The 13181-nt window shown below is 47.6% G+C and overlaps 1 protein-coding gene across 3 annotated transcripts in view; it reads right to left on the bottom strand.

Annotated features, from left to right (window-relative positions):
• DNAI1 (dynein axonemal intermediate chain 1) overlaps window positions 1-13181 on the bottom strand; it is a 161074-nt gene that overhangs the window by 124260 nt on the left and 23633 nt on the right. For all 3 annotated transcript variants that reach the window (XM_078384177.1, XM_072993016.2, XM_072993017.2), the window contains exons 5-9: window positions 11938-12064; window positions 10832-10968; window positions 9963-10088; window positions 8774-8833; window positions 5557-5691 (exon numbers count right to left, since the gene is read on the bottom strand). In XM_078384177.1, coding sequence (XP_078240303.1) covers window positions 5557-5691; window positions 8774-8833; window positions 9963-10088; window positions 10832-10968; window positions 11938-12064 — 585 coding nt within the window. The remainder of the gene's footprint in view (window positions 1-5556; window positions 5692-8773; window positions 8834-9962; window positions 10089-10831; window positions 10969-11937; window positions 12065-13181) is intronic.

Raw genomic sequence — 13181 nt, 5'->3', positions numbered from 1 at the left:
CTCCAAGTTAACCATAGCAAATATGCATTTAAACATTTTACCATATACAGTACATCAATTTACCTTTATTAATACAAACCAAATTCAAAACCAGGTACATTTTACTTTTTATCAGCATTATATACACATAGTCCATGTTCTTTCGCCGTCTTCATTCTTCAGGTCTTCTTGATAAGGCGTCAGCAACACAGTTCACTGACCCTCTGACCACCTTCACTTCAAAGTCATAGTCCTGTAGGTTTAAAGCCCACCTCATAAGTTTGCTATTGTGGGTTTTCATTGTCTTTAACCATTGCAGTGGTGAATGGTCAGTGCACAGAACAAAATGTCTTCCCCAGATGTAAGGCTTGGCCTTCTGGATCGCGTAGACTATGGCCAAACACTCCTTCTCCACGGCTGCCAAATGTCTCTCACCTTTTTGAAGTTTCCTACTCAGGTAGGACACTGGATGCTGGTCACCATTCTCATCCTCCTGGCACAGAACTGCTCCTACCCCGCTGTTAGACGCATCGGTGTAGATGAGGAACTCCCGGTCGAAGTCTGGAGCACGCAGGACAGGATAGTTGATTAGCGCCTCCTTCAACCTCTGGAACGCCGCCTCACAGTCGCTGGTCCACGGGATGCGGTCATCAGCCTTCTTCCTCGTCAGATCGGTCAGCGGAGCCGCAATCTCGCTAAACCTCGGGATGAACTTTCTGTAGTAGCCCACCAACCCAAGAAATGATTTGACTTTTTTCTTGGTGTTGGGTCTGGGCCAATCACGAACAGCTTCTATTTTGGCCTCCAGGGGTTTTATCACTCCTCCCCCTACTATGTGACCCAAGTATTTTATTTCTGGGCTACCCAGCTGACACTTGCTCTCTTTGCAGGGCCTAGGCCACAGCACTTCCTCCCCTGGGTCAAAGTGCCTCTCTCTAGCTTTGTGGTCATACCATGTTTTCTGTCTGACCTTCTGAGCTTGCAGGTTTTCTGCTGCCAGCTCTAGATTTCTCCTTAGGTCATTCATCAAGGTGTCTATGTAAGTCACCACGTCTTGTGGGTCATCCTGGGTGATCTGCTCCCAATTTTGTTTGATCAAATCAAGGGGCCCTTTCACCCTTCTCCCAAATAAAAGTTCAAATGGACTAAACCCGGTACTGGCTTGTGGCACTGATCGATAAGCAAACAAAAGGGATTGCAGCTTCTGGTCCCAATTGTTTGGATTCTCTGCCAAGTAAGCCCTAATCATGCGCATTAGAGTCCCATTGAACTTCTCAGTTAACCCATTACTTTCAGGATGATAGGCAGTGGTTTCCTTGTGCTTTATCCCACAGATTTGCCATAAGCGTTTCATGAGCTTTGATGTGAACGATGCGCCCAAATCTGTGATTATCTCTGAGGCAAATCCCATCCTGGACATATACCCCACCAAAGCATCGGCCACTGTGTTAGTTTCAATGTTAGTCAAGGGTATGGCTTCAGGATACCTTGTGGCATGGTCCACAATTGTTAGAATGAACTTGTTCCCCCTCTTTGTGGCCTTGGGCAAAGGTCCCACAATGTCCACCCCTATGCATTTGAACGGAGTGTCAATCACAGGCAAAGGGCACAACTTTGCTTTGGTCCTGTCGCGGCTATTCCCCTGCCTTTGACACACATCACATTGTTTACAGAACTCCCTGATCTGCTTCCCTATGTCAGGCCAGTAGAAATTCTGTGTGATTCTCTGCTGTGTTTTGTTCACTCCTAAGTGCGCAGCAAACATGTCAGAGTGCCCCCTTTGTAAGATCATGGGGCGATACTTTTCAGGTACCACCAGCTGACTTCTGATCCCATCTCCCCCTTTTGAGATATTCCTCAGGGTTTCTCTATATAAAATCCCCTTTTTCTCCAGAAATCTCACTGGGGTTTCAGGTGTTAGCTGGACGTCAGTCACCTGTTCAAAACACTTTTGGAGAGTGGCGTCTGCCTTTTGCTCCTGTCCAAATCTGCTGTCTGTGGTTAAGGTTTCCACCACAGCTTCTGAACTCCCCTCTGCTTCCGTCTCTGGCTCATCATTACCCCCCTGAACTGTCCCCGTGGTGGCTTGTGAGCGTGTAATCACTAGCACCCGTTTCACATGTTCAGCCAGGTCATTTCCCACGAGCACGGCTGCTGGCAGAGTCGATGAAATTGCTAGCCGCCAAACTCCCCTCCAGCCTTGAAAGTTGACCGGTACCTCTGCTACTGGCAGAGAGATTACCTGCCCCTCAATCCCTGCCACCTTCATGCTCTCATTTGGGATTATAAACTCCCTAGGAATAATATCTGGATGGCACAGGGTTACCTGGGAACAAGTGTCCCGCAGCCCCCTATACTGACGGTCAAGTATTCCCACGTCCACCCCGGCTGTCTCAAACAACTGAGAATCTGTTTTCACCAGCAAGCAGCGCTTTACCTCTATAAGAGGACCATTTTCCTCAGCCTGATCAGCATAGGTAGCTGTTCCAGACTGAGTAGCCATGGCAACAGGCTCCCTCAGTGACACTGAGCCTTGCTCTTTCTGGACACAGAACACAGCTTTTGGCTTGGTTCCACTAGACTCCTGAGGCACCATTCCTTTTAGCTGCTTTAATTTCTGACACTCTGAGATTAGATGACCCTTTCCCTGACAGAAATAGCATTTTCTGGTGTATTTTGATTCTCTCTCATCTTGTTTTGGTTTTCCCTCCAAAATCTGAGGTCTTAGTTTCATGTCTGAGGGCTTCCCTTCACCATGGGCCCCTCCCCCTTGCTGGTTTTTCCCTGGTCCCTGAGAGTACTTGCTGTAGGCTTCTTTGGGTTTACCCACAGATTTCCCCTCACCCAAGGGCTTTCTTATTTGGGAAATAAAATCCGCGATCTCTGCGGCTGCTGCCACAGTTTTTGGTTTCCTTTCCCTCACCTGGAATTTCAATTCCCCTTGCAGGACTGAATAGAACTGTTCCAGTGCTATCAAATCTTTAAGCTGTTGATAGGTCTCTGTTCCCTCCTGCGATAGCCATTTCTCAAGCAGCCTCACCAATTGGGCCCCCACTTGGGTAAAAGTCTGCTCTGGTTTTTTGGTTAGGGACCTGAATCTTTGTCTCAGCTGCTCTGCATTTATCCCATGTCTGGCAAACACCAGTTTTTTAAACTCTGCAAAATCTTTCATCAGTTCCTCAGGCATCTCGGCATAAACCTCAGCCAGGCTACCACTGATTAAAGATCGCATGATGGTCATCTTCTCAGTTTCCCTCACTGAGAAGTCCACAAACGCTCTTTCCACTAGGGAAAAGAACACCTCAGGACAATCTCCCTTGTGGTACACAGGGAATTTCTTCAGGTCAGCTTTAGACAATTGGCCTCCCTCAGAATCCCTATTATTATTATTGTTCTGGTTCATCAGTTCCAGTTTTCTTAATTCAAACGCCATTTTCTCTCTCTCCAATGCCAATTCAAATTGTCTCTGCCTCTCTCTTTCCCTTTCCTCCATCTCAAATTGCCGCTGTTTCTCTCTTTCCTCCACTTCAAATTGCCTCATCCTCAGTTCATGCTGTTGGGCTATGAGCAATTTTCTAAGTTCTGGGTTCTGCTCTCCTGTGCTGTCACCTTGCACTGAGCCAAATTCATCCTCAGAACCTTGGTCAATCTGGGGGTCTTTCACTTCACTCATTTCGGCCATCTGGCTTCGAGTCAAGGGCATAATCCCCCCTCAGAACAGGCTGCTTTAAAAAGTCAAGCCTCAGAATAAAACGACCACTTTTTTCCTTTTTGCCTCAGAACCAGCTCTCCCTAGAGATTGCTGCTGTTCTTCAGCACTTCTTGCAACAGTATCGAGTCAGAGCCTACCCCCCTCTGCTGGGCCTCTCAGCTGGCAAGCTAGCTCACTGTTGCTACGCAGTTTTGCCTCAGCTTTTTCCCGCCAAAACTAGGCTGCCTCAGAGCACCTTAATCTAAGTCTCCCCAGTTGGCACGTTCTTCTACTAGCGCACCTCCCCGTGAGGTACACCTAGAAGATTACCTACGCGCCTCAGACTGTCCCTGACTAGACCCCCCTTGCTCTGGGCACACTTGCCAAGGCTTTGCTGGACCGCTGGACAACTGGACCAGTCGTATCCCACACGCTGGACACCAATCAATGTGACAAACCCAGACCTACTGGGATCTGCCACACAGTTACACTAAGCTGCCACCAACCATTCCCTTTAAGAAGTCACACAGACCAGGGATGGATTTTTAAACAAATAAAAAGAATAAGGTTTATTTAAATACACACAGGGAAAAATAAACAATCAGGTGAATAACATAAAGTAACGTGGCTTATTCTCACTCATACATACACACAGTTTGGTTCACACAGAACCCTTAACTTAAAGCACAGACCCTGAACCTATCAGTTCTGGCTAACCAACAGACACCTGAACCTATCAGGTTGGTACTCTGACACACAGTAGTACCCTGTCTGACACACAGACTCCCACAACAGCTTCTTCTTCCCAGCTGCTGCTTCGTCACATCCCAGTGTCTCTCACAGTGTCTCACTCTCACCACACAGGCATCACCTATTTATACAGTACAGCCCCTCCTCCTGATGTCCCGCCTTCCACTCCCCATAGGATGGAACTTTCCCTCCAAACCCATGACAGACAGGTAACATCAGTGCTGTATGTAACAGATGCTGCTGGAGTTTTGGCAGTGTGGCAAAACATGAGGCAGCCTGGATCTGTAGAGGAGGACAGAAACGGCTTCCTTTACAGAGGTCCTGGGGTTGGGGAGACCCTGTATTTATTGCAGGAAAGGGATACAGAAAAGTGACCAGAAGTGGAGTTTGTATCACAACCAGAGCCTCGTGGCTCACGAAAAACCGCTGTTGGTGGTGGCGACAGTGTGCGCTAGCAAGACAGAACCAACTTATCGTGACCCTAATGGGGCTTTCAAGGTCAGTGAGATATTTAAGGAGTGGTTGAGTCAGGATTTGAACCCAGGCCTCCTGAGTCCTAACCGGTCACACTGTCCACTACACCACATTGGGTACCTTCTTTCAAGACTAATGGATTTTATTTGGCATACACTCTTCCGGAGTCTAATCCACTTCATCATATCTCGTTTAGCTAAGACCGATTAACATGGCGGCTGCCGCCCATCCCAAATTTCAGAGGCAGATTCAGGAGGCCAGAGGATCTGAGATGCTCTCTCATATCATCTCGGGCTTGGGAAGGAGACCAGAACTGCTGAGTGGACCTCTACAGAACTAAAACATTTGGAGGCTTGGGTCCATCTAACCAGTGACGAGCCCCTGGAAACCTTCTGTGTGCTGTAGACAAAGGGGTGTGTGTGTTTGTGCGTGTGTGTGTGTGTGTCTATTATTTCTTTAGCAGGGCTTTGAACACACCGAGACCTTAAGCCTGCAGAGCTCTGTGATGGGGCCTCGTCAAAAGCAACCACAGGAACAGGGACCAATTTAACTTCACCCGTAATTGGAGTGAAGGTGTATACAGATGTCTCGAAGAAATAGGGCTGCAATTATGGCACAGAACACAGTTGTAAATTATCGACAACATGCATGACAGCCAGCACCTGAGATTCCAGAGAAGTTAATTTTCTGCCCCTCATCTGGTCTTCCTTTTTTGCCACTGGAGCTTTTTGTTTTTCCTTCTCTTTCGACTTTTCTAGTTTCTGGAGTTCTTCCACATAAGCATCATAGATTTCCCACTAAATCAGAGAGAGAGAGAGAGAGAGAGAGATAATGCAGGGTCTTAGATGTCGTGTCCTGGAACTAAAGCCAAGAGGATACTAACTGGTCAAAACGCAAGGCAACGCCTGATCCTAAAACCAGGCGAATATTATGCATTAAACCAGGCTTGTCCAACCTGTGGCCCGAGGGCCGCATGCAGCCCAGGTCGGCTCATAATGCAGCCCAGTGCAATTTTTTATTTTTAAAGAAATTCCAAAGTTTCAAGTTACTCTGCTGGTGCTTGTGGCCGGAATGCGGCCGGGGCACGTCACAACGGTAGAGGGGAGAGAGAGAAGGAGTGGGAGGGGAGGGGAGAGGGGGGCTGCATGACTGCATTGCACCGTCTCCATCAATAGGTGGACCCCCTCCCGGCCCCATAAAGCCGCCGGAGTCGAAGCTGGCAGCCTCTGCTGTCTGAGATCACAGCTGCCGGTAAGCGCGCTTGGAGTGGGGCTGCGGAGGACGGCTAGGGCTGCCCCCCATGCGGCCCAAACCAAATTTATGTGCGGCCCAAGCCAAATTTTCATCTTCTAATGTGGCCCAGGGAAGGTGAAAGGTTGGACACCCCTGCTTTAAACATTCCTCAGTTCATACGCACATATCAGAAAAGGACAGAAGAAGGGTGCATGCATAAAAAGAAACACTCATCCAGGATCAGGGCTTGGCCATAGGCACCTTGTGGACACAGGCAAGAATAAAAAACAAGCCCCAGAGTCAAACTAGACATTAAGGACAAAGCGTATTTCCTATAATTAAAATGCTTTCCTAACCCCAGAATAAAATTTTCTCAGAGGTATGTGTCTCAGCATCAGATATGCAAATTAAGCCTGTGTTTACCTTCTATGACCAATCACAGAAAAGCATGTGAAACACAAGAGATAGAGATGCTACACTAAACTCAAGCTGCATGTTTATTCCTATCTTGACAAGGATTATTTATTTATTTATTTATTTATTTGTTTGTTTGTTTGTTTGTTTGTTTGTTTGTTTGTTTGTTTATTTATTTATTTATTTATTTATTTATTTATTTATTTATTTATTTATTTATTTAGTATATCACTCATCTTAGTGGTTCCCAACATAATATAATACACAAGCCCAATAACCCAGCACCCCCCCGCTACTCAATCCACACTCATATAAAAGCAACCCCCACAAAACCTCAAGATGATGAGGACAGTGGTCCAGAAACAAGATCAACATCTAACTCAAATGACGGCAGTTATAAGGGGAGGATCTCCTGAAAGCCCTCGCTAAAAAAACAATGGTTGCATATGCTTTCCGAACATTCAGAGTGAAGGGGCCCAGCGCAGCTCCAACGGCAACATATTGCACACGGAGATGATCCTCCCTGAGAAAGTCCACTTCCTCATTGTAGACATCCTGGCCTCCCTCGGGGGGTTGTATGTTGCACTCTGTTGCTCAGGAGTGCCTCAGAGGGGGAGATGTCAACCTCATTGCGTACGACAGACATAGGTAAAACATAGTGAAGAGGAACCAGAGCATCTCTGGAGAGGAATACAGCCATGCTGGGCCCCTGAGAAGACAAGAGGAGCATTTCCTCCCTGCAGAAATCTGATCCAGAGTACAATTCAGAATGGTCCTGGTTCAAATTTAGAAGGGTGGAAGGGGAGGAGGAGGAGGAAGAGAGAGGGAAGCAGCTAGTGTAACTATTATTCCATACTCTTGGAATGTAAGTGGACCAATGAGAGGTGGAATTCTGTTCTCCATCCAAAATCTGATTTAACAAGTGGCTCTTCCGGATCACTCACACTGTGCCATCATCACACTCCGAGACACATTCTGCCAGCTGGAGCGATGTCATTGTTTCACCGCTCCAATGGGAAAGAGAGGGGTCTGATTAAGGGCAATTTGGGTATAATAAAGATTCTTTCTCTCCCCCATGCCAACAATGGAGAGGAGATGAACCCCCACGCTTTGTTTTCTGTACTGCTCTTCAACAGGCAAATCAGCGGTAATTGCAACAACTGTCAAAAAGACAAGGAAAAATAGATCGATTCTACTGCTAAGCAACAACTATTTTAGAAAATGAACAAAACCCCTGACAGCGTGGCTGCGGGCTTTAGAACCAAAGACTGATGCCCCATGCTCACTTGCCTGGAAGTAGAACTGCAGAACAGTAGACCTGGAAGGGGCCCCGAGGGACAACTGGGTCCGACCCCTTGCTCCGTGCAGGAAATCTACAGTTAAAGGATTCCTGGCAGGTGGTCATCTAACCTCTGTTGGGAAACCTCCAGGGAAGGAGAGCCCACCACCCTCCGAGGCAGTCCATTCCTCCGTTGAACAGCTCCTACGGTTGGGAGCTTCTTCCTAATGTTGAGGTGGAATCTCCTCTCTCAGCATTTGGATCCGGTGCCTCAGGTCCTGCCCTCTGGGGCTACAGAAAATAAGCTCGGTCCGTTTTGTGTGGGACAGTCCTCCAAATATTTAAAGATGGCCATCCAATCACCTCCCAGTCTCCTCTACTCCGTGGGAAACATGTTTAATTCCCTCAGCTGATCCTCGAGGGGCTTGGTTGCCAGACCTTTGGCTGTTCTGATCTCCCTCCTCTGGATATGTTCCAGTTTATCAGGTATCCTCAAACTGTGGTGCTCAGCACTGGACACAGGATTCCAGGTGAAGTCTGACCAAAGCAGAAGAGAGTGGTACTATTCCTTCTCTTGATTTTGACCCAATACTTCTGTTGATGTAACCAAGTCTTGCCTTTGCTCCTCTTATATGTCACTTGTGATCTACGAAGACTTTCAGGGATTATGTACAGCCAAACTAGCTGTAACTCCCATGAAACTCATTTCTGAGTTGAGACGGACAAGATTGCTGTCAGGCACCTCTATAATCCACATTCAGGGGATGAGTGGGTAATTAACATTTCAAAAAATCCACCACTGCATGTGGAGTGGGGTTCCCATGTTGCCTGGCATTTCTCAGAAGCTTCTTGGGAGAAACACAGGCGCACACACAAATTGTTAGGGGATCAGACACCCGGATCCCCTGGGCATGCCGACTAGGAACACAGATGACTCAAGGAGGAGCATTTACCTGGTTGGCAGTAGCGGAGAAGGTCGCTCTCGGAGGGGGCTCCATCTGGCATGCCCTGTCCTGGAAGAAAGGAACAGTCAAGCAGGACCCATGGGACTAAGTTCTCAGTACGGAATATTTTTTTAAAAAAAGCTGCTTTAAAACCACCCAATGCAGGAATGTTAAAAGAAAAAAAATCCACTAACTCCTTGTAAAGCTGTGGAATGGTGGGTCTGTTTCCTATCAATACAGCTAATTGTATGTGTAACCAGAGCTGACTTGTTGATGAGATAATCTCAGATTTGCAAGTCCAGGGCAGAAAAACTACACTTTGATAGCCATCTAGAACTTGAAGGACTGCCGCTTAAAATTGATAAGAGTTAGTTTCAGAAGAACGGGACATGGTGGTGCTGCAGGTTAAACCGCAGAAGCCTCTGTGCTGCAAGGAAGGAAGACCAGCCATCATAAGATCGAATCCACGCGATGAAGTGAGCTCCCGTCACTTGTCCCAGCTCCTGCCAACCTAGCTGTTGGAAAGCATGTAAAAATGCGAATAGATAAATAGGTACCACATCCATGGGAAGGTAACGGCATTCCATGTCTAGTCACGCTGGCCACGTGACCATGGAAACTGTCTTTGGACAAACGCTGGCTCTATGGCTTGGAAATGGGGATGAGCACCACCCCCTAGAGTCGAACACAACTGGACTAAATGTCAAGGGGAACCTTTACCTTTACTTTTACTCTCATGTATTACTCGATCATTTTACTAGCAACTTCCCTGTGGGGAAGAAGGGGGAAGGTGCAAGGGACACAACCCTGTTATCTCAAATGTGGTGTACACTTTCATAACCTGGAAGGTCAGAAGCTCCTTTCAACTTAAGTGTTCTTTATTTGCGAAGAGCCTCTGTGTTGGTGGGAAAAACAGGTGCAGAGGATCAACGGAGGAAACTGCAAACAGAACCAATCTGTCTCTCCCAAGCACCCTGAGTACTTTAATTTACTGTGTGGATTGATTCCAGGGTCCATAGAAAACCCCACGCGGATGGACCCTTCCTCTCCGGTGCTGAGAGTCAAAGGCGAAAAGAGAAAGCAACCTCTTTTATACCCATCAATTATCAACATGGACCACAGACAGCTGTTCCATCCAAAGACATGCCAGAAGGACTTCTGGGAGTCTCAAGGGGGCAGGGAATAACGGCACGCTTACCCTCACAGGGTTGTTGTAGGTCTGTGAGGCTCTCTCACTGAAGTTAAACTGGTTGGTGAGCTTCCGTTCTTGCACCGGCCGGGCACGAGGTTGCTCATCCTGGTCTTTTTCTTCTGGGGCTTCAGCCTGAAGCAGGAAGAAGCAAGGTGGAACTCATGAGATGGGATTGGGCATCTCTTGCAGGCTAGCTGTGGCGCCTGCTATCTCGCAGAGCAGCAAAAACAGACACAGATTGAGGGGCTGAAGCCAAGTGGTAAAACATACCTGCATTTTTCTGTGTATAGGACGCCCCCATGTATAAGACACCCCCCCCACTTTTCTAACCCAAAATTAAGAAATCTAAGTGGGGCTTAGCAAGTGTAGGAGGAAAGGGATCAAAGCACTTGTTTTGTTCTCTCCTCAGCTTACTTCTGTGTATAAGACAACCCTCAATTTTTAGTCTAAAGATTTTAGACAAAAGTATAGTCTTATACACGGAAAAATACGGTATATGTTTCCATCCTGGAAGGATAAAACAAGATCCTACGAAAGACTCAAATTCAATGGCATCTTCTTGCTTAGCTTATTGAGGTATGGCAGGGTTGTGTTGTTCCTCCTTATCAGCTCAGTGGCCACTCCTGTGTTTGAGCCAGCTGGCTAGATTTCTCATGTGGTATGAGAAAGGAAATGGCCTGCCAGGCTGTACCCTTCATATCTTAGAACTCAAGGCCCTTGGCATTTTCTGGGAATATCCCACAGTGAGCAAGTATAAAAGCAGACTATTTTACCAAGAGTCATCCTCCCTCAACCAGAACAAAACACAGAATCTCCTAACTGAAACAGGTACACGCCAACATATTGTCCGTTGATCGGTTGCCATGAAACGTTACCAGCTGCTCGGTCTTTTCCTCTCCTTCTACTGCGCCCTCCACTTCCTCCTCTGCCTCCCCTTCTGCTTCCTCCTCTTCTTTTAGTTCTGCATCCATGGCCTCAAAGTCGACAACAACGGAAGAAATAGGAGCCACCGCTAAGAACAAACACGGACCAGAAGTGGGATTGGGAACAAAAAGGAAGAGTTAAGGGGGAACATTCACTTTGCACAACACGGGCTGTCTTTCCTGTCTTTCCTCTCTCTCTCTCTCTCTCTCTCTCTCTCTCTCTCTCTCTCTCTCTCTCTCTTGACCAAAAAAACCCCAAAAAACTGAAAAGCACAAGGGACACTATGCCAGAAAGTGCTTCTGGTGTTTGCTTGACTGAATAAAAGCACCCGTGGGGAACTCTTGGACTGGGCAGTGCCCATCTTGATCTCAGGTATACATTCGAGCCGCATTCTCATTTTGCAGAATGTTTTCAGCTCATCAGTTACAAGCAGTGTCGCTGTCAATGGCATCTGAATGGCTCCCTCTTACAACAGGAGCAGTTAAACAACCCGCTAGTTTGCTGAGCATGTTGGCGAGCATTGGGTACAGCTTTCTTTCTGGTCTGTTTCTCCCCCGACGAAGCAAGGAAACAGACCTAGAGCAAACCCTGGGTCCCTTCTTTGATCTGTCGGGAGAAGCACAAACCGGACAACATTCCGTCCATGCGAAGCAGACAATGGAAGAAAGCTAAGGAAACCACGGGACAAAGCAGGAGTCCTTGCATCAGCACTCTGCTCATGAACTAATAAGGGACCATTCCTGCACACCCCTCCCATAGGGTGTCATCCAGACCAGGCCTATTTGAGGATAACTGAAGTTGCCCGTTGCTATTATCCTTCCTTTCCTTGATCACCGAAGGTTCTGTTCTCTCAAGCTCCTTATGGATCTCTGGCCTAAAAAAGGCTGACTTTGCCGAATTTGCTAGTCATCTCTTTATTACTACGGATGCACAGATTTTCACACTTCCCATCTTCGAGATGCAGGGAAGCCTTTCCTCCAGCAAGCACACAAACAGGCCATGCGGTTTTCCCATCTCTTGCTTAAGGACTTGCTCTCTGCCCTCTCAGGAAACCTACCAGCAATCTGGCTCTGGCGCAAGCTCTGCCTCCGACCTTCATCCGAATCTTTGAAGATCAGGTTCCCACAAAGGGAGAAATGGACCGCCATCTGCTCCACCGCTGTGGTTTGCTTATAGGCTCTCTCCTGTGAGAAGGAGGGGGGGAGAGAAAGAGAGACAAATGCTGAGCCACTATTTCTTCTGTTTAAGAATGGGACAGTTGTTTTACGGACTGCTCACCCATATTTGCTAACAGACAAAGAGCCTGCCCACACTGGTAAATAGTTACAACATATGATTCCTTGATAGCACCATTCAGCATGGGGGAGGGGAAGGACCTCATCTTCTTGTGTTTCTACTAATAATGATCCATTCTTCCCCTTTAGGAGCTGGCTGACCTATATCTTTCTAACACAGGGCTAGGGCATGCCATATTTTGGAGACGATTCCTTAAGATGCAAAAGAGCTCTCTGTTCTGTCCTCACAGATGGATACCAAAAGATAAAACCGATTGCATTGAAGATAAGGACCTTTTCAGCATTGGCCAGATCCCACCAAGTGGACAGGCCCCAAGGGTGCCAAGTGAAGGGCAGGAATGCATCAGGTGAGGTGCAGATCTTACAACCTGGGTTCCTTTCCAGCTGGCATACGCCTTATTGCCCATTTGGGAACGGCTGCAGCTCGGCGGGAAAGCACATTTTGCTCTGCAAACAGGACACTCCAGGTTGAATCCTTGGCATCTCCATATGTAGCCGGGAAAGAGCCTTGTCTGAAATTCCAGACAGATCCGTTCTTCTAGTTAGTGAAGATATTCTAGAGCTAAACAGATCAATGGCCTGAACCAGGGTAAGGCAACGTATCCCACTCTTTACAAAACAGGCTTTTGTTACTTCTTGTAAGATGCCGAGGGAAGGACGCTCAGGTCTGGGTCCTCAGAAGGCCTGGTAGAGACAGCCTTGAAGAAAAACGATGCCGTTGAGACTGCCATTCCAGCCTGAAGACAGACAAGTGACCTATCAAGCTAGCTCCTGGCCAGTCAGGAAGGTCAAGGGTGGGTCTTTTCCACAGGCAGACCTGAAGGAAGAGGTTCCCAGTCAGGTCCACCAGTGGGGGATATAAAAGCCACAGCAGAGCTAGAGCAGCCATTCTGCTTCAGACCATCTCCTGTCCATCCTGCCTTGGCCTTTCTTTAGGTGGGCTGGGCAAGGCTGAAGCGTGGGGCCTTTGGCTGGTTTTCTCTCTCAGTCACAGCTCTGTTGAGGC

This window comes from Pogona vitticeps, chromosome 2 (assembly GCF_051106095.1).
Source record: "Pogona vitticeps strain Pit_001003342236 chromosome 2, PviZW2.1, whole genome shotgun sequence".
In the NCBI taxonomy this organism is placed as follows: domain Eukaryota; kingdom Metazoa; phylum Chordata; class Lepidosauria; order Squamata; family Agamidae; genus Pogona; species Pogona vitticeps.
Note: the sequence above shows the minus strand (reverse complement) of the source record. Positions and strands in the feature narration are given on the sequence as shown.